Source organism: Tympanuchus pallidicinctus, unplaced genomic scaffold, assembly GCF_026119805.1.
Source record: "Tympanuchus pallidicinctus isolate F22 unplaced genomic scaffold, pur_lepc_1.0 scaffold1, whole genome shotgun sequence".
NCBI lineage: Eukaryota > Metazoa > Chordata > Aves > Galliformes > Phasianidae > Tympanuchus > Tympanuchus pallidicinctus.
The window spans coordinates 66,777,699-66,800,610 of NW_026294618.1; the positions used below are offsets into that span (position 1 = coordinate 66,777,699).

Here is a 22,912-nt window from a genome sequence, read left to right on the forward strand (position 1 = left end):
AAAATGCCGAACTTATCTTCACACTGAACAAGTGCTTTCAGCTCTAATACACTAAGTTAGGGAAGTGCTGTCCGCAACAAAAACCACACCAGGAAAGGTTTACAATGAACACAATAAAAACAAACAAAACAAACAAACAAACAAAGAGTTACAATGATAGGGCAATTATCTTCTTATTTCGCCATAAAGAAATAACAGCACACACTATGCAGTAATTATCAATTTGCTTTCATTCTGTAGAAGCCTAGAATTTCTGTAAAAGGAAGTTATCTTTTATCCTAATGAAACTCACTATTTAATCTACTTTAAATTTAGTTATGCAAAACTTGTATTGCAAGAATGTTCCTTAGCCGAGCTTAAAAATGTCAAAATTACTGAGGATGGATTTCCTTAAACAGGCACCAGTGTAGCCATACACATTTACAGCGAGAGCTGAAATTATGTAGATTTAATGCTTTAGCTTCAGATTTGATCCCAACTTTCCCTACCAAATAGTGAGAACAAATATCACTAAACTTTACAATCCACTTGTGTGAATGTTGGTATTTACTTATTATTATCAAGGTTCCTCCATCCTGACACGACCTTCTCCTAATACCTCATTCCCAGAAATCAATTTTATTTTTTTTTTTTTGAAAGCATGGTGAAAATAACTGTTACATCAAATCTGTAAGTAGATATATGTATATTTTCCAAGAAAAAAAAAAAAAAAGAAGTATAATTTGGGAAATTTAAATCTCAAATCAACAAGCATCAAAAAAATTAAGCAACTATTTCCCACCATGCATCCATTAGTGACCACAAGTAGCTTTACTTTGTCTACACTAATTACAGATTTTATAACTTTCTAAATAAAATAATTAACTTCATCTAAAAGAATTAGTTCTTTTCTGTCATTTACACTATGCAGATTCCTATTGTTCTCATTTAGCGAAGACTTACTGAATAAACTGCCAGTAAATGCCAGTACTTGCTGACTGATGGTCAATCTCTTTGACATATCCTTTAAATTAGTCAAGAGACAAGGATAAGCAAAGGACAACTTCTTACACAAAGTAGCCTAAAGCATAACCATTCAGTTACATACTACAAGCATGGATCTGGCCCTAAGCCCACTAATGTGAATGGAAAATCTCACACTAACATCAGAGAACTTAGGATCAGTCCCCATAATAACTACATGAGGAACATTCCATTTTGGGAGATGTAGTTGCATAGCAGTGGTTAGTATGTATTTTTTCAGAGGTTGGAACTTCTTAACTTTTTGCAGAAAAGATTTATACTGGAGGCAGATACATTCAACTTCTTAATAGGCTATCAAGAAAAAAAAAAAAGAAAAAAAAAAGGAGGAGGAAGAAGGAGATGAGAAGAAAAGCAGAAGGTCTGAAAGCACCCAGGTCCTCAAAGTATGTGAAGATTGGGGAGAAACCTCAGTTATGCCATACAAACCTAATACAAAAAATCTCACTGTAATAGGTCTCAAGCTGTAAAGTCAATTTATTATAATCTTTTACAAAGTGCTTAGGGAGATGAACCTCTTGCTCAGCTGGCATGCAACTACTACCCCTGAAGCTGGTCAGATCTGCGCATTCAGAGTTGATGACTACAATTCTTGCAAGTTCCTGCTATTTGCAGCAGGCAGAATGTATTTGGCAACAGTTTCCCTCATCTCCCACTCATGAAAGCAAACACTGGCACCGACAAATGAGAACAAAACATTGCATTCACAAAAGATGAACACATCACTTAAATTATGTCCCTTTTGTGTTATTCACATACTTATTGAGTTCAGAGAAAAAGCAATTTATAAATAATAAAATTGGTTATCTTTATCACATTAAATAAACATTGAAAGAAAAATATGCAAAATCCATTTCCATTTTTCTTTTTTGCTTAAATTCATGTATGGGCCTTCCTTTACCTCCTTCAGATGATATGGTTGTTTTGAACAAATCAAAAATATTCTCAGGCAAGGCTCAAATCACCTGCAGGTTTCTACATCTTCATGTTTTTTTATAATTTAAAAAATGGCATTATTTCCCTTCTTCTTAGTGCATTTATTTCACAATGAGCAAAGAAAATTGGCTAATGAACTATACAAAAATAAACTAGCTGTGTAATGTAAGGAAACAAAAGCAACAGGAAAAATGTTCTCCTCTCTAATAATTTTCACTTAGAAAAGCATAATTTGTTTCTTGAACCAATGAGAGATTAAACATTTCTGACAAATTGTGATTTTGAAGTTGATGGAGTTCAATAAAGTATAAACTGCATTTCCATCTCTGTAGCCATTCAAAGTAACTAAAACTATTGTACAATGTTAACTATACAAATTGATCAGGATACTAAAAAAAAGGGGGGTACAAAACAGTATTGGACACACTGTTATTCAAATTTTTACATCAGATATTCATCTCCCTTATGAATTTTAAACGTACAATTTATGTCACACCAACCAACATCCATACCTAAGATTTATATCATCTCATGATGAAGTTCCTTCTAGCAGTTATCAGAAGAATTGACATCATTTCAAATAAAACAGAATGATGTCTGGATAAAAGAACAGGTTATGCTGAGAGCAAATTCATATTATGTTCTATGTTTGTTAAAGAAAATAATGGAGCCAAATCACAAGCTAAGTTGCTACAGACAGAGTAATAACATTAGCATTCTACTAACACAGCATTCTACTGCCAAATCTTAGGGGAAAAAAAAAAGAAAAAGAAAAAAAAAAAGGAATAAAAAAAGTGCCAAGACACTAAATGTGGGAAACTGGGAAACATTACCACCATGTTAACTAAACTTTCATTTTGCAGGAAAAATAAATAAATAAACCAACCTAATGAAGAGCTAATATTCAGCACTTAGACAATATTTCCTGCTAAATGAGGTAAATATAAAATCAAAATATCACTGTAAAACTGGAAAATGCACTTGTGACTGTACACAAAAGCAGTATCTAAATCCAGAATACTTACATTATTGCATTCTCCCAGGAAATATAGTGCAAATCCATCAGCTTTCGTAGCTGCCAAAGCAATAATAAAATAAATAAATGTACTCAGAGTGGGAATCAAGTTTAAAGAAGTTCTCTGAAGTGAAACCACAGATTCAACTCTTTTTAGGACAACCATAAACATTTCTAAATGTGAAAGTCCATCACTGCGTCCTTTGAAAATTCCAAGACGCTTTAGAAATTAGAGGTACAGAACAATACTTATTTTCACCACTGCAATGTACTATGTTCTAAAAGGTTATTAGAAACAACAATACATCATACTCTTATTCTAAGGCCTAATGCTGATAAATTCAAATTGGTTCATACAACAGTATGGAAATAAAATAAGAACATACATTTATAATATGATCAGGCAGATAAGATTATAATTTCCATGAGGAAAATAAATACTGTTTGGAGATGGTAAACTATTTTTATCCTTGCCTTAAGACAGAAAAGTATGGGAAAATAAAATGCTGCAAATATTGCCATAAAAATGTGTTTCGTAACAAACTGTTTCTATTTTCTGCACCTGTCCCATTCCAAAAACAGTGACACACCACAATTTTTGTACTTGCCTGATTTTTGCTAGATTCACATTGCTGTATGAAACAGGATAAAGTTGAATTCCTTAACCTTTAAAAAACTGAAAGTCAATGAACTATTATAAGTTACAGCTGAAATGAAAACTATGAATCAGAAGAGAGTATAGGAGGCCAGTGTTTTTTACCCTGTTTTACACAGTAGACTCAATACTTAGAGTTTAAGTGACTTTTCAACAGCTAAAAACCATTCTACCCAGTAAATGTACTTATCCGATATCCTACTTTAATGAATGAACACAAGAGTCTGTTCAGCACATTTCATGGGAGCAATTATACTCCCGTATCGTCAAAGCAGTTGGATTTCTTCTCTTTGACAGAAGGAAAAAAAATCAACTCTGTTGTTACTTGCTTACTGTCAACTGTGTGCCATCTGAGAGTTCATGGCATGGTGGTTTGGATTCAAATTTTAAATCCCTCATATAAGCATATTAAGCAATGTAGTAAAAAACCACTGTAGAGGGAATATAAAAAAATTTCATGTGCTTTAGAAAAGAAAAAAAAGTCTAAAAGATAAGTCTTCCAGTTTGTTGCTTGTGGTGAATTAACAAAACTCTGTTCTGATTTGCTGTGAGCTGGGCATCAATATTCAAAAAGCCACTAAAGCAAGGTCACCAAACAGAAGTGGCCCTTTTGAAACTTCACGTACATAAGAGAGAACAATTATCCACCATTACAAAACAACAAAATATCCATGCTGGGGAAATTCTTCTGAAGAGTTGCATGTTGGGGAAATTCTTCTGAAGAGTTGCATGTAACCTATTACACTAAATAAATGTACCAATCCTTTCTATTGAAGTCTCAGTACAACCACTATGGATAAAAAAACCCAACAAACTACCAAATAACACATTTTTACTGGGGATGTTCTTTTTTCTATTAACTCTTGATCACATGTAGTATTATTTTTTTATATATATATATACTAAAAATACTACTTACATCAGATAGAAAAAAAAAAAAGCTTAAAAACTGAATTTGAAGCGATGAAGACATCCACTTTCTGTACATCTCAATTTTGTTTGAAAAGGGATTTAAGTATTCAGTGATATTACCGACAATTTTTTTTTTAACTTTTAATATTGATCTTCCAACACCGTTATAACCAGAATAATCTATAATTTGGTTCATTTAACAGGATGATTTAATTTTGCAATGAGCTGCAGAGCTCTCTCCAAAGAAGAACATCTCTCAGATGTAGTAAGGGATCCAATGAGATACAGAAGCTGAAGTCCATCCTGAGACAACATCCAAGGTATACACTATGTCTCTCCTCACTAATTAAAATTTGTAACAAATGTGCTGTGCACTGATGCAAAGGAACAGATCAGACACATCAGATTCTGTGTCTTACCTATTTTAATGATGCTGCTCAGTTCATACAAAAGTAGTTGGTTATCTCCTCCTGTATCCAGGCGCTGCTCTATGTAGCTGTTCAATTCATACACTACACCTTGCATATTCGTATCCTGATACTAGTGAAGCAAAGATAAGAAAAACATCTTAGAATAATTCATTTTGCAGTTTTCAACACACAAATTCATTAAAAATTATAATTAGAGATTTCAATACCAAGTCAACCTTAACTATCCTAATGCAGCTACCTAGAGAACAGGGTCATTGCTGAGTTAAGAAGCATTTCACTTTCTGCTCCATTTGTTTAAAACGTACTAAGTAAACCACTGAACAATTAGCAATTGCCTAAACTTGGTCAAAGTCACATGACAGTGTGCCAAGAAGAAACTCAGATGCAACAATTAGGAAGCAAGCAACCTTCAGCTCCTTTCTTTGAAGCTCCTTCTCCACCAGGAAAGGAGGCAACTAGGTACATTTGCCAGCATCTTCCATGTGAAATTCATTAACCAAACGTTCAAGATGTGCAAAGCACCAGAGCTCTGAAGTGGTACCTCAAGCAGATCCATCTTCGAAATACAGAAGTAATTAACAGCACCAGACTGAAGGACAGAAATTGTAAGAGTTAAAACCATGCTAGACGCTGAGGCTTAACAGGCATTTCTTTCAATGGAAGGCAGCAGACACAGACCCAGAGATTAAAAAACAAGTAGAATATTTAGCTGGGCACAATGAAACAGCAGCACGTGTTAGAATTTCACATGAAAGGAGACACAGCCTCCCTAAAGGGGCCCAGACGCATTTAGTTATTCAGTTCTTCAGTCCTGAGGGGCTGATAAAACTGGCAGCAAATGTGCATGTGTAGCATGACAGCATCACAAACAATAATTTCACAGAAAGCAATACTTGGCAGTAAGTACAGATTCAGTATACTGCCCAAAACCGGTAATGTGGTGACTAAACAAAGTAATATGGTCGATTACTTATTGAACTCAGTGAAGCAGTAGATTTTGTCACTCAAACTAAAAATGAAGCTAGTGATATTTAGATTAGATCTAAATATTTAGGATTAACGTAGCTTGAAAGACTAAGAATTATCCTTCCGCTCATTCATACGTTAGAGTCAGATGTGTTGAGAGTAGACTAATCTAAGTAGTACTACAAAAATATGCCACTACAGTTCAGAGAACTACCCATCATCTACCCATTGCTTCCACCTTCACGTGTACATATTATTGTCTGCTTCATATTTCCATAGATCTTCTCTGTCTGTATCTTCATGTGCAGGCAATCCTCACTGGTGGACTAGATACATAACTTACACTGCACATTCTGTGACATATTTTTTGCTTTCATACATTTCTACACACAGAGCCTATAGCTGTATATTTAGGATACACTTGGCTTCTTCATTTCAAACCAAACCAAAAGAAAAAAAATCAACAAAGTGCATGCTGGATAATGCCAGTTCCTGACTCTTTTAAATTAAGGAGATTTTAATCCTGACCTAAAAATGGCTCCTGAGCACATACAACCTCTGCTGTGACCCCCCCCCCCAACACGTGGTGTTGTGTTAATCTATTGCTCCAGATGGACATACTGGAACATTTGAGACCTAGCAAGTCGTATAACATGCCAAACACTTAATTCTCTCCATAAATTGATGTGATTATTATAATTTTTGACAGCAATAAGGTCACACTGCATACATGTAGTTAATGCTTGGCTAAGTCTTGAGTTTATAACACAGATTGCTATTACCATTATTAGCTCAGTATGGCAGATGGCAAGCTTCCATTAGTAACTGACTGTCCTCTGTCTGTGTCCCGTATTTACTATTGTATAGTTTTTAAGAGGCAGAAAACAATAGCTTAGTTTCATGAAAGTGGAATTTTTACAAACAGCTTTATACTTTCAATATAGCTGTAAGAAGCCATGCAATGGGAAAATGGCTAATGTAAGTCTCTTCCACTCATATATGTTAACCTACATCCGCAAAAGTATGTGTAGACACATATCCTAAAAGAAGGCAGGTGATCAAGCACGTATGCACAAAACCTTTATTACGTGGGAAAATGCCTTCTCCGAAACTTGGAATTGAATACTTCTCACCTGTGATATACAGTCAGGATTTAAATCTTCAAAGGTTAAAGCTAGTATAACAGAAAGCATCATCAAAATTAATCCACTGGCATAATACCAATTTTCACCATAATCAAGCAGCAGAGCTGTGTGCATAGCAATTACATAATAAGCTCTGTGCCCTTTATCCTCACCTCTGCAACATACGATAGTAAATATTTTGAAGGCAGGGCAAACCACTGCATGCATTCATGTTTCTGAAAGACGGAAGCCTCATACTTGTACACACACATTTGTAATATGGCAGATTTCTATTACTGATAATCCAAGAATCCACAACCGGTCAGATTAACAAATTTGGTCTAGATCCACAATTAAGTAATTCTACAACTTAGAACAATCAACAGCAAGGAGTTATTTCATTATACTGTAAAATATCCTTGATTTTTCTAACAGAGAAGTAGAATAGATATATTTTTTTGGCATTTCAGAATGGATAACCACAAAATCTTTGGTTGAAAAGCCACAATCCTCTTTATGAAACCATATTTTTAAACACAGAGTAAGTCATAAGCAAACCACAGTACAACCACTATTCAATGCAGATGCTAACACAGGCTTTAGGAAAGGAATTCCTAAAAAAATAAATAAGTAAAAATCAACATACTCAGTGAAAAAAACACGTTTTTGTCATCAAAAAAATCAGTTCCTTAATGTACGACTGTAGCTTATTTTGCATTTAAAACATTATTAATATTCATTTTAGTTAATCAATTCTTTCATCACTGATTTCCTTCTAAGATTCTGTGTCTTTTGTATATTTGCTGTAAAATTCTGGATTTCAGTCGTGTTATATTAAAATAATTTAATAAGGGAAACCTGCTACAGATAATCATATTCAAAATGTATAAACACAAAAGAAGAGAGGCTGAGAATCACAAAATTTCTTGCATGAAAGGTGATACTGAAATATCAGAAAATGAAATGAATTTAACGCATTCTCTCTGAAAATCTGCCATTAAAAATGCAAGCACACAGTGTAATACATAAAGAAAATTTTATCAAACTGCAATGAAGATTAGTCTACGTGTTTTCATGCTTATAGGGCACTTGTGCCAGGGGCATTTTATGATGCTGCTGAGAAGAAAAAGTCCTTCTGCTGCAACAAAAGTACTTTGTTAATAGAGCACAGGGTCAGTAAGTGCAATTATAATCCATAAGTTTATCTGATTTCTACGTAACTTCCTCAATTATTTTCTGAGTAAGAAGAAAAAATTGTTCTACAATAATTATTTCTACACATACTACTGAATACTTTTTCCAAATTAACAACTGCTAACTCTTGCAGTAGAAACATATCCTTTTACAGCCTGCATAGTTTATATCAGTACCATAGGCTAGGAGGAATAAGAACAAATGAACAGCTGGATGTACTTTGGGGATGGAGAATGGCACTGGATTAGGAGAGGAAAAAAACTGTAAAAGCTACAACACATGAGGGAGAAATTGATCACAGCCAGAAAGACTACTTCTGATTTTATTTCCTGTTTGTAATTTAGACCTCTTGGGCTGGCTTCAGAGTATTTCAGAGATCACAAGAACTGTTTGTCAATTGATGCAGAAGGCTTCTAGCTGACCATGGGTCTGAATCAGAGCTGTACTGATTTCTAGGAGGTGGCTGTGAAGTCCCATTTTGCTATGTACTCAACAGTTGGGCTGGATAGCAGGATAGATATTCCTGTTTTGCCCAGGAATTGGGAGAACATGCTGAGCTGCCATGCCAGTATGCCTTGACTTCCGGGAAAGCAAGAATCAATTCTTGGTCGAGCAAGCATTTTCTTGAACATTTTCTACATTCCAGCTGAAAGAACTCATGTTATACAAGTGTCCATGGCTACTCTATCAATTTGCAAGGCTCTCTAGAGGCACCACAGAACCCTCATGATCAATGGGCCTCAGCTACTCTATCCCAGTATACTTTAAACTGAAGTCATGAATCTGAATTTCAATTAGAAATAATTCCTGGAATAGGGTTAGGACCTATTAAGACTCAGTAGTTGTCGAAGGATTGTAAATCACTAAGATTAAAAGATGTTCCTGAGCTTGTTTGTATGTAGGCCTGAGAATTTAAAATGCCTATATGCTCTTTGATAACATAGGTAACATCTCAGATAATCAGCTAAAAATTACAGAATGGCCAGGGTTGGAAAGGATCTCAAGGATCATGAAGCTCCAACCCCCCTGCCACATGCAGGGCCACCAACCTCCCCATTTAATACTAGACCATTATTATTGTTGTTGTTGTTGTTGTTGTTGTTACTGTTGTTGTTGTTATTAAATAAAACAATAAAACAATAAAAATAATAAAATTATTATTACTATTATTATTAATAATAATTATACAAGAAATCAACAAATCACCTGAATTAAATACAGCTTCAAGACTTGCAGAATCTACAGAGTGCTTCATCCACAACAATATCCATAGGCAAGATTACACCACAAACATCTAAATTGGGGAGATCTGAAATGTGACAAGAATCTGTATCCAAATTTCTTCAATCTTTCCTTTAAACTGATAGCTATTCCCTTTCTCTGTGAAGCATACCATAGAAACTAAGCTGCTGGTAAACCCAGAACATCTCCTGATAAACTTCATCGAAGTTTTCTTTCCTATAATACTGAAGTCTCAACAACAGAAGAGTCATCAGAGACCTAAGACCTTTTGAAGCAGAAGAGCTGCAGTCACCAAAATGAATACATAAGCTGTCTGATGCCTTTTGCCAAAATGCATTAATTTTCCCTTGCTTTCATGTAGCTTTATGTAAATTAAATATTTATATATAAAAAAAATAAAGACAAAAAACAAACAAACAAACAAACAAAAAAACACAAATCCACAGTCAGCATCTTGATTTAACAATCTCACTCTATCGAATTTTCCAGTTCCCTTCATAACTTTGATCCCTAAACTACTTCAGGGAAGGACATTAATGCTCAGTTACTGTAGATTTTTAAAAGATCCATAGTATCAGTTAAGTAATTTTGGGACCATTTGCTTATTTTTCCTGGCAGCAAATGTATTTTTAACCTCAATCATATTCTTGCCTCCACAACAATTTTATTTAAAAAAAAAAAAAGTGAGAAAATAAATACTGGTTGTATTTTAGATATAGCACTCTTACTGAATTTCTGATGACCAACTTGTATAATGAAAGAAGAAACTTCAGGAAAACCCAAAATGTTTACTTAAATAAACTAATGAAGGTGGGAAAATGACACTCAATTTTATTCAGTTTATTGTAATACGCATGAAGGTTAGGTGGCATACGTCTTTGATATATATGTTTATATGTGCAGTCAGCTCCTATAGGCTTCTACTTTCACACACTGCAAGATTTTTCATTGTTTAGGTGCTCTAAGAGCTAATTTACATCTTGTACAGAAACTGGTACTTTTCCTTTTGGGCATGGATAACGGAGATAACTGTCCTGAAAACAGTGAAAACACATCAACACATCTACACTGCACATATAAAGAACCAATGAGGTCCAGTCCTCGTTAAAAAAAAAAAAAAAAAAAAAAAAAAAAAAAAGGAGCAATAAGGAAATCACAGAAAGGGAATAAAACAGACTGTTTGCTTTGGGGTAGAAATACTGACCCATGGATGTTAAATCCTCAAATCCTCAAACTGAAAAATGAAACAAAAAAAAAAATTTGGCAAGTTTTAAAGACAGAAATCATTTTCAAAAATCACACAGCTTGGACAGAATGCTCAGCAAAATCTCTCAGCTCCAAAAAGACGTAACTAGGAGACGTAACTAGGATTGGCAAGAGTAATTACTTTTGTTTAAACTTGGACATTGGAAAGCAAGAAGTTGTAAAGAGCAGAGTTAGCTGAAGAGATTAGTTTTAATACTTGTACATTGCCTCAGAGAAAGCTGCTTCTACATGCATTTGTCTGACGCCTATTCTTCTTGTTTTGACTGGAGAGGACATGGGTTGTAACTTGCTCTGTAAATAGAGTTCGGCATTGCAGCAACACAGACAGGTATTTATGTATTGTTTGTTCACACATCAAACACTGCTCACAACAAAACCAAAAAGGGGAAAACACAAAATGGCAGTTGGTGAGACAAGCCCTGTTATTATGGCTAAAGATGCAAAACAGCTCTTACTCTGCATGGAAAAGGTTCACAGGTTTTGAAAACACATTTTTACAAGCTCACTAGACATAGCAAGAATTTTCCTAGCAGAACTACTTGAATAGCCCACGTTTGCAGGGATCTCATTCAAATACTTCCATCACCTCCTTCCCTGTTATCAAACAGTAACACTGAAATAAATTGTTTCACTAGTAATAGGAAAACACATAATGAAAAGCAAAGGCTTGACTTATAAGAGCAGAACATTGAGAATATATAGAAGTATCCATATTATTAATGGTAATATTGCTCATAACACTGCACAAATATCTTAATTACATCACCTCTCCGTATTAAATAATAAAACAGCATAATGTCAATTAACAGCTTCCTTTTAACTTGACAGGGCTGAATAACACTTCTATTCTTAAAAATCTTTTTATAAAATCACATTCCCTCCTAATAGCCGACTTGCAACCACTCTAAAAACATTCTGTACAAAATTAAAAATAAACTTCCTCATTTTCCTACCACTATTGCTCATCACCATCACAGTATCTGTGAGACTTTACTTACAAAATAAATCAACTTACACAAGCATCTTCTTTTTGTGTCAGTGGGTGCAATGCCATTTGCATCATTCCTAAAGGCTGAGTGTTTGTTCTAATTCTCTCAACTTTTTAATTAATTTGCTACAGTATTAGCTGTAGGACGGTAAAACAAGGTTTGAATATCCAGTCTTTGATACGGAAATACTACAAAGAATGAGCTTGCTTTGCTATGTCTTTAATAAGGAAATACTACAAAGAATGAACTCACTTTGCCAATGTGTCATAAGACATCAAATTTTTGTTATCAGTTGCACTGTGGAGATACATGCAATTACTGAAACTATTTACTGAAAACATGCTTGCTAATTCTGTAACTGTCAGTGACACGCTGTGCTGGGTGCTAGCTGGTGCCAAGGCAACTACCATAAGTTCCAAGTCCAAAAAGGGGAAAGGAGAGGATTAAAGTATTATTCCTGCTTCCAAGAATAAAGTACTGTAAATGAGCTAGTCACTTGCTAGGTAATAATTTTCTGGTGTTTATATGGCAAACCTGCAAAGTGAACTGCTGTTGGCATCACCAGAGTTTACAAAGCTTAGGTACTGCCAAAATGCATCTTCACTAGAAGAACTGTTCAAGTAAACATGGAATGGAAAGTCATTAAGTAAAATGAACAACAGCTAATTTCATTGTGATCGTATCAGGAACACGAAGTGTTTTTCTTTAAACTTCGTAATCTGAGGTACAAAAGAACACACAGTGATCATGGGAAAATTAACAGCACATAGAACAAAATCCTGGCGATAGTTCATGTAGGAATGGAGTAACTTTTGCCAGCTCAAAAGAATAACACGTCTCCTGTGCGCACTGTTTTCACTAATACTGTCAAAAGAATGTATCTTAAGTATAGGCACACATGAACACATCCACATTTAATGCCCAAATGCACATTCCTTTTTTTTTTTTTTTTTCTTTAGCAGATAAAACAGGGAAACCAAGTTTTCTTAATTAAAATAGCTCGTATTTGGTTTTCTTTCTACCTAAAAAATCTACTTCTGTAGCTAGGACAGCATCTGCCAGCACACATCTGCACAGTAAGTTAGCAGAGGATATTCAGCATTTCCAAGGAAGTTCTCAATTGCTACATCACGTGAAAAGGGGATTCTCTCCCCAGTTATATATATTTCATAAACACTGGAATCTGTCATAGAGAGAAAAGTTCACAGGTTCACCGTTTGGTCACAGTTGCTCACAAGCTATTTTGTAACCAGATTTTTCTTCCCGGCAAATGCAGCCCACAGGAATCACAAAACTGATTTTTTTCTCTTTCACCTCACTGGTATTCAGAAACTCTAGAACAACCCTGTGAACCTGCACGTTTGTAAAGAAAAAGAGTGAGATTTTTGGGGAGAAAAAAATATGAATTTAATAATTTAATGATTAGATGCATTTAATGAAAAACATCTTCCCTCAATTTAATCCTATTGTCCTGTGTGAGCACAACAAAAAAAGAGACTAAAGAAGCTACCAAAGTCACAGTATATAACTATGAATATTTTAGTATTTTTATTGAAAAATTGAGGGGAGGGGGGAAACACAGCTATGCAAAACATATGCTTTCAGCATATTTCTACCATTTCTACTAACATAATGGCTTAAACCTATTTGGTGATTTAATTCTGCAATACATTTCATTCTGCTACCCTTGACTTTTGCTTCTCTGTGATACAGATAACAGTTTCTTCATGCAGACATTTTCAGGAATTAAAAATGTAGCACTTACTGACTAAAACTCATAATTCATCAGTCAGCATGAACATGTCTTTTCCTCTGAGAAGCATTACTCATGTAAAGAACTTTCCTAATTTAAATACTAATTTATGTTCAGATTTCAATTAAAGCAGCATCTGTTTGAGCTACTGCTAAAGGAAGAGGATGTATTGCAATGGTCTACATTGTACTATTCAAAAATACTATAAAATAATACGTGTCTGTTTGTAGTTTGGTGCATTTCCAGTAGGAATTCACTTAACTACCGTAACTGTTAAATATTAAGGAACTATTAGAGGCCATCAATTATAAATTAAAGGTTAGAAATTAGGCATAATTAATAACAATAGTTATAAATAAACTACTTAAGCATTACCTTTTGCCTGCATTCTCAACAACTATACATCCAAAGCACATCCACATACATAGAGAACTTTTGCTGGCATAAACTCATTTTAGGCATCATTCAACTTCTTTTTTGTAGTCTCATGCAGTCTTCTGCATTCACAGTTACCAAAGTGAGGTTTCTGCTCCCAGTCCGTTTCCATTATTTTTTCTATTTTTTCCATTATTCATCCGAAAGTTTTCTACAGGACTTCCCCTGACAGCAAGGCTCTCAGCCTGCTTTTACAGGTACTCAACCAGCCTTGTTTCTAATATTTGTCTGACAATATTTCATTTCTCCCCCCAAACACAAGTTAGCTTATGCAAAAAGTTCAAGAAGAAGAACAAAATAGGACTATGACTCTACCCTAGAATGCTGCAAGTGGCTCCCTAATTTTAATATCTGGGCACTTCAGGCTGACCAGACACATATGCGGGCAACAAGTTGTCCTGTTTTGACGTTTTGTCATTCCCCAGCAAGAGCACTAGTTTCTAACAGGTCTCTCTATTTAGCCTCAGCCATAGAAAGATTCTACAAAACACTGTATTAATCAGATGGAGGGCGAGAGCCAGAAAATTCATTACTGAACATGTATTTTACATTACTTTTCATATAGTACGCTGCAAAATGCTTCAAATTAAATAATAGAGCTCATCTGTGCCAAAACACATCTCAAAGGGAGTAATTAGATAGGACGTACTCCTTCCTTTGTTTCTTATTGTTATGCTCACTATCTCACAAGGCAATAAGACTGTGCAGTTATTCTTAAACTCCAAGTTAAGGGATTTTCCTGGTTTCTGTGAAGTTCCTTTTTTAAAACTGGATCACAAGAATAGCACTGTGAGAACTCTCAATTTGTTAACACAAAATACCCTTTAATTTATTTCCAGCCAATCAAGTGCTTTAATATTTATTTTTGTTCTTAATTGTTGTTTAGTCAGTCAGTACACCAACTTTTCCCCCAGAGATCCAGTTAGTACAGGAAACAGAATAAAACCTTGATCAGAGGATGCATGAAAATCACCTCAAGTGAACAGTGGGCCTAAGGGACTGACTATAATTCTTTCTAGAGGGGATGGGGAACAGCACTTACCCTGCTGACTTCTTTAGGAGTCGATTCATCTGTGAGGAAACAAAGAAAACAGTTAGGCACACCTGGAAGTTTCTTCACTGAATGAACAAGATATTGTGATTCAAATAACTGTTGCATTGTTGTACAAAAAAAATTCTAATATAATTCTGTAAAATATCATTTAGGACTGGAGTGTATTTACAGTCTTGAACTCCAAGACATAAAAATTGATTAAAATTAGGATAAAGTATTCAACACTTCTGTCCTGTCTTACTAAGAATACAAAGTTTCCTACATTCCACAATTTAGTTCACAGGTCAGCTGAACAAAAGGGTCACGTATAATTCTCTTACATCTATATTCCAATTCATTGAGACAACTGATAGCATTTCAAATCTTGAGAAGTAAAGGCTCTTTACTACCAAATATACACCACTGATACCCTACATATGTAAGCAAATTAGTGAATAAGCTGAGATTCTCTGTTCAAAAGTATTCCTGCTGAATATTCTGGATGTGGAAGAAAAATCTTTTAATCGTAAGACTATGAGAATATCACTGCGGTCACTTCATAATGCATTAAGAACACAGAGATTACAGACATATCTATGCTACCATGTCTTTTGTTTCAAATGCAGACTGTCACTCATTTGTGCAATTTAAATATGCACTGATAATCATAGGTGCAATAACAGAGCTTGAGCTAAAAGTCTGCATACTAGTTATACAAGAATGCATTTACCACGGGAAGTTTCAGCTTCTAGTTCAACCACACCAAAAGCAGCTTAAACTCTTCCTTACCCTGCAGTTGTTTATGTCTTTTTGAAAATACAAAGAGACCTATTTGTATACTTTCCCTTTGATAGTAGAAATGGAATTACTAAGTTTTGCAAATTAATTTTAAGCCATCAAACAGATTTAATCTTACAGGGAAAGATAATATGTTTATTTTTGTTGGTCTTATTAATGCATATTTGGATACTTCTCTAGAGAAGATATATCTCTGTTAAATACAGACATAATAATACCATCTAAGCTACTTAGTATCAGCTATATTTTTTCCGAAATGAACTCCAAGTGAGGCATATTTGAGAAGAGCACATTTACATGTGTAAAAAACATTACTCATTTTTGGACATCCTCAACAATGCAATTTTATAGGCTGAGCAGAATTTTACAAATGTAAAATTCTGACCCAACATTATGTCTCCCATACATACATAATGCTGCACTTTTGCTTGTATAATACAAGACACATCCATGTGCAACTTATGCCCTGCAACTAATGGTTAATTACTTTACTACAAAGAAAAAATGTAATGAAGAAGTCACATAAAGGTTACATATGAAACCACCATAAATGTGTGCATTTTGCTGGATACAGCACACAGAAATGGAAAGAGGGTCATTATGTAAAAAAATAAATAAATAAAAAAATATTTCATTCTGTGAAGAAATTAAAACAGTCACACAGATCAGAAAAGAAAACGTAATGCCCAGGATACTCAGGATAAACCTCATGGAAGAATTACCAGAGACAATATTTTTTCAGAATCAAAAAGATGAAATTGATATACCAATCTCTCTCTTCCAGAAGAAATATAAAAAGTGTTTGGGATGTTTTGTGTTAGAATCACACAGAATTATACAATTATCTAGGTTGGAAAAGACCTCCTAGATCATCTAGTCCAACCATCCACCTCACCACAACCTCCTTATAGGCATTTGTAAGGTTTCTCCTGAGATTCCTCTCCAGAGGAAGCAACTCCCAGTTCCCTCAGCCACTCCTCATAAGACTTCTGCTCCAGAGCCTTCACCAGCTTCACTGCCCTTCTCTGAACACACCCTAGGGCCTCCATGTCTTTCTTGCAGCGAGGGGCCTAAAACTGAACACAGTACTCAAAGTATGGCCTCACCAGGGCTGGGCACAGGATGATGATCACTTCCCTGCTCCTGCTGGCAATACAAGCCACGATGCCACTGTCCTTCTTGGATTCCTGGGCACACTGCTGGCTCATGTTTAGTTGAGTGTCCACCTACACCTCAAGGTCAATTTTTTCCACAAAGACTTCCAGTCACTCTGCTTCAATCCTGTAGCAATGCCTGGGGTTGTTGGGGTCAAAATGTAGCAGTCGGCACTTGGTCTTGTTCAACTTTATCCCAATGGCCTTAGTCCAGCCATTCAACCCATCCAGATCCCTCTGCAGAGCTTTGTTATCCCCAGACGGATTGACACTTCCTGCCAACTTGGTGTCATCTGCAAACTTTCTGAGAATGCACTCAATCCCCTTGACCAGGTCATCAACACAGAAACTACAGGATAGGCGCCAGTACGGACTGCTGGGGAACCCCACTCATGACTGGTCATCTGTTGGATTTAACTCTGTTCACCATCACTCTCCGGGCCCTGAAAAGAGTGTATCTGCCCAAGCCATGGGCTGCCAGCTTCTCCAGGAGAATACTGTGGAAGACAGTGTCAAAGGCTTTTCTGAATAGCCCGCATCAATAGCCTTTCCCTCATCCACCAGGAGAGTCAATCACAAAAGGAGATAACCACTAATGAAGTTTACAATTCAATGATTATAAATACACGGGGAAAAAATGGAAGACATTGTCAGAGGAATGCAGTGTAGGAAGCAACCCTATTTTTCCAGCTACCTTACGCCAGCTACATGCAGTAAGACCATTGGAACACCAGACTTCTTATAAATCATTTTATTAGTGAGCTCCCCTAGACAAAACATGGAATCAGGTAAAAACTGAAACCAACAGGGGGCTGAAGAAAAATACCCTTGAATTGCATAATTGTTTATTAAAAAAGCCATGATTTCTGTTTGTTTAAAAGCTACAAATGCGCTGATATCAGACTTGCGAATCAATTTCCCTCTCTATGGGAGATTTTAAAGAAACAGAATAAACATTAAAATAAATTCAGAGTCATTAAGTGTATCAATAAATAGCAGCTTGCTATAGAGTTAATCGTCATATAAAAGAAAAAAATAGTCTTTCTTGAACATAAAAGGCCCTATTTATTATGGCAAATTGTGTGGAAAAAACAGACGGGAGTCTTCATAGTATCTCCACTGAGTGAATAGAACAATCTGTGAGAAAGTAAGGGTTTGCAAAAGTAATCATCCAGATGTCCCAGCCACGGAAATTTTTCATTTGGACTTCACTTTTTATTTCAGTACAAATTCAATCAAATACATAAGTGTCACTGCTTCCTGCCATATGTCAGCAAAATTGCAATTCACAGAATTTAAGAGGATGACATTGATTTTTAATGATACCTGACATTATTATTAACAAAGAGTAGTACCAAAAATGTGAGTGATTTAGATCTGGCACATCACAACCAGACATAATTCTATGATCTGAAACGACAGGTACATGTTGGTAATCGATCAGAAGACCCCCATTTATCTGGCAATATAAAACCTATTATGTATATGTCTTGTTAATGTGAGCATAAATGCTCACTAATACTATAACTGAAAAAGCAAGAAACTGTAAGGAACAGAAATAAATGTGAGGGGTTTCCACCAAGCAGCAATGATGCCCCTCTTGCCCCATAGCAAGCCAAGTCTAGTCCAGTAACATTGCAGGAAATGGTTCGCTCTCTGGGGGTGAAGGAGTATTTTAAGTTGTGCAATATTTCATGCAAAGCGAAAAACATATATTAGTTTTTGCATATATAGCATCTCATCTCATAATATATTACTATGCATGCTCTTCATTTTTTTCAAAGGTAAATGATCATCTGAGAACTTGAAGATGGTAAGACAAAGTAGTCATAAAGATGACTTAATTCAATCTCTCTGATAAGATATTGTGAAGCATTTATCACAGAAAAATAATTCTAATGCCCAGTAAGTTTTATCACAGAAATCTCTCCCAGAAAAACAATGTTGTACTTTCTCCCTGGTCTAACATTGTTCTTTATTCTATGTCATTAAGTACTAGTGCTGATGCACCATCATTGATGATGACAAACAATTTCTTAGGTTTAATTCTCTTTACAAGATCCCAGATAGTGTACAGTCCAATTTTCCTAAGGAATGTTTTCCCACACAGCAGATGTCAGACTGACCTAATACTTTTTCTCTTAAAAATTTGCTCTAGGCTCCTTTTCCCTCAGCTAATAAGACATAAGTTGTTTTGAATGTAATTAGACCAGCAAAAATACCTTTGCTGATTTTTTTCCATGTGAAGTGCCATGCATCTGTATGTCAGAAGAAATTCTATGCTGATAAATCTACAGCAACAAAAGACTACTATGACTGCCATGAAAAAAAGTTTACCACATTTAATTTAGTATAAGAGTAGTAGAGTAGAAGAGCGTCATATCAGTTGGTGAGTCAATTTTAAATGCAATTTGCATCTGGCTTTTTATGTCTTCTCTGAAATTGCATGATCTTTGCTGAGGGTGTTTCCTAAAGTGACAATTATCACATACACGTAATGAAAATGATAAAACTATTTATGTTAAACGTTAAAAGAAAATGTCTTGCCTCTTAATGAACAGTCCCACCTAGAGTACCTGGATAGCTCTCCTGACATTCAGCTATCTGGATTCATATCACAATTCAGAAGCACTTGCAAAGTAACTTAATAGACAAACTGAATTAGACAGTTTGTTCAGACAAAACCTTTTACATTGAAAGTAAATATTCATTAATATTGATCCCTAGTAGCTCATGAGGCTTCTTTCCTTGAAACACAACAAAACATGCATTCAAGCTTCTTGACATCAACAAAAAAGTCAACATTTTTAAAAGTTCTTGAAAAACAAAAAGATGCTCAGTTCATCTTTTTAAAAACAACTAGCTAACATGGATCAGAAAATAAAAGATCATGAACCAAGACTTCACTGCTGATGATATGGACAAAAACTCATTGCCTGTCACACGTCCTATACTCTTCCACATACAAGCAAAATGAGCATTACACAAAGTAGGAACTAGAAGACAGTATGTTTGAATTCATCAGAGACAATAATATGCTCAATAATAAGCTCAATGCCTTCTATGGACTTAGCCATCATGGAACTGATGAAATACTTGTAACAATTTGGTTGACAGAAATTTGAACATGAGTCAACAACGTGCTCAGGAAGTGAGAAAGGCTAATCGTATCCTGGGATGCATCATGCACAGAACTGCCAGATGGTTGAGGGAAGGGATTCTCCTGCTCCACGACGCACTGGTACAGCCTCACCTTGACTACTATGTACCGTTCTTGGTGGGGGGAAAAAAAAAAAAAAACAAAAACAAAAAAATAAACAGTGCATAAAGCTGTTAGTGCCCAAAGAGGGGCAACAAATAGTTTAGAGTGGAAGAAGTAGGCGGAGCAGCTGAGGTCCCAGAGTTTGTTCAGCCCAAAACAGAGCAGGCTGAGGGGAGGCCTCTCAGAGGCTGCAGCTCCTCATAGCTCTATGCTCTGCTCTCTGATGAAAGCAACAGGACCTGATGGAACAGCATGGAACTGAGTCAGGGCAGGGTCAGGTTGGATATCAAGAAAATGTTCTTACTAAAAGGGTAGACAGAGGAACAGGCACTCCAGGGAAGTGGTCATGGCACAGAGCTTGCCAGAGTTCAAGAAATGCTTGGACAATGCTCTCAAGGCATACAGTCTAATTTTTGAGAGTTCCTATGTGCAGTCAGGAGTTGGACTCAATGCTCCTTATATCATTCCCAGGATGGGATATTCTATGATTCTATCGATTTTGCAAAGCCTGATCTGGCCAGCATGTTTTGAAAGGCATGTCTTCTGAAAAAACCATCAGTCCTTGTGAGAACAGAAAGGCATATGAAAGATACAATTTTTTCTCATTTTTGAAAATGATAAGTTGTACAAAGTATACTGATAGTGACTCTGCACTTTCTGTATTCATGGGCAAGAAATTCTCAAAGATATACTTGATGTGACAATTTAAGCTAATCTAATTAGCATAATTCTGCAAAACGATGAGCAGAAAAATTGCTTTATAGTTAACATACTTCTTTTTTCCCTTCTGTTTAATTGACTGGATGATGGATGTACCTCTGAACTTGTGAAATGAGGTCTTCCCACATTAGCTAAAAGAGCTTCATAAAATTCTGGTTAAGTCTCTCAGGTTAAAGACACCTCAGGAAAAATCCTGCTGGAACCTGGTCTTTGACCACAGCTTAGTAATTTCTAGCACTGAAGTCCTTCACCAAGACAGTCCACAATTGCGCATTATAATAATTAGCCTATGACTTAAGATCCTATTCAACGTGACTGTTGAATGCAGAGACTGTTAAATTGGTTAGCTCATCTATCTTACCAGTCAATGAGCTGCAGTCATTGTCTATTAACAGAACACAGCCACTAGACAACAGGCTGAAGAGCACATGTATAGCAATTTAGAGGGGGTTTTTTCATGCTTATCAGTTTATTGGTACACTTTCTTGGCTGTATCTACCACTTTTCTTGCCTAATAATCAATTCTGCTTGGCATTTGCCACATTAGCTGCTGTAGGCAGGCTTCTTTAAAATGGATTAAAAGTCTTGCAAGCACACAGTGAAGTCTCACACCCAACAGTAACAAAATTTCAGTATCACTCTCGTTACATTAAACTCGAATTTTTCCTATTTTTTGGCCCCATAGAATTTTCCTGGCTGCCACATATGAGGCGTCCTTGAAGCTTACTGCTATTGATGCATCTCAGAAATAGTATTAACATTACTAAGCTATTCTTCCACTACTAAATAGAGCTGTTCCTTCACTTTTGAATGTTTCAAACACATTGTGCAAAGCCTGAGGCTTTACTGTATTCAGCAGATGTTTTCAATGAGATGGAAAAAATTACCTTGCTGTTGGCTTCAGTGCTACTCAGAAAACACCTTAAGCAACTCCAGTGAAATCACTAGAAATGCTCCGGCATGCACTGGAAACCATCAATGCTTCTATGTATTTAATGTCTCAGCATCCCTGCTACGTATAGTAATCCTGAGTTAAAAGATATCAATCATAACAAGAGAACTCTACTTGAAGCAGTTCCTACAAAACACCAGCAAACTGAGAAAGCTACACTGTAAGTCAGCTGGAAATTTTAAACATATGAATTATCATGCATATTCTGGAAATTGCTGCACTACTTAGTTTGGTGGGTTCATAAGCAGTCCATAAATACGTTCTCATGACTAATAAGCCATCTGCAGGATTTTAGGCAAAAGCGAGTTCTCCTCCTTCCCAAAATCAAATACATACATCCTCCACTCACAAAAAAGCATGGCAAGGGCTGGGATCAAAAACTGCACATAGCTTAGTGCTGTTAAGTTCCCATCCCTGGCATGGAATGATGTTTTAAAAGCTTGGAGTCCAAATGAGCCAAGAAACTTCTACAGGTTCACAGCATCTCGAGCAAGAAATACTGCATGCATTTCAGTAACAAAAAGAGAATGTAATAATCTTACATTTGTTAACAGCAAGCACTTTATGTAAGTCTTGGGGAAACAAACCAACCAGACATCAGTTTGTTTTTACTATAACTATACATTTTCCCCCCTAAATTATATTTTGTTCTAATCCCCATCTTTTTACTTTTTGTAATCTCATCACTTTCTGTTTAGAAATGGGGGGATCGAGTCATGGAGGGGTTACTGATGTTCTTTGATTTTATTACTGTTAGGAAAAAAATGAATCTTCAGATTCAAGAGTTTATTTGCTATACAGGAACTAAAAGTCAAACAAGAAACTCCTGTCTACCTCATTTTCTCCTTTCTCTCTGAATACACTGAAAACAAACCCAGTGTCACTGAACTTTGCAGTAAAATCTTCAACATCTGCAGAAAAATCAAGACTGAGCAGTTTTCCTCTCTTTCAACCGGCTGACAAAGGAAACAAAAGAAATGCCCCAGAGGAAGAGTTTGCTAACGTCATCAAGGGTAAAGGGATCATTAGCGTTAGAGATGATAGGTTTCCACATG

At 35.7% G+C, this 22,912-nt stretch overlaps 1 protein-coding gene across 2 annotated transcripts in view; it reads right to left on the bottom strand.

Moving 5' to 3' along the window:
• Positions 1-22,912, bottom strand: part of PDE10A (phosphodiesterase 10A) — a 338,995-nt gene that overhangs the window by 45,129 nt on the left and 270,954 nt on the right. For both annotated transcript variants that reach the window (XM_052671583.1, XM_052671575.1), the window contains exons 3-5: positions 14,981-15,009; positions 4,958-5,078; positions 2,982-3,031 (exon numbers count right to left, since the gene is read on the bottom strand). In XM_052671583.1, the coding sequence (XP_052527543.1) occupies positions 2,982-3,031; positions 4,958-5,078; positions 14,981-15,009 (200 nt within the window). The remainder of the gene's footprint in view (positions 1-2,981; positions 3,032-4,957; positions 5,079-14,980; positions 15,010-22,912) is intronic.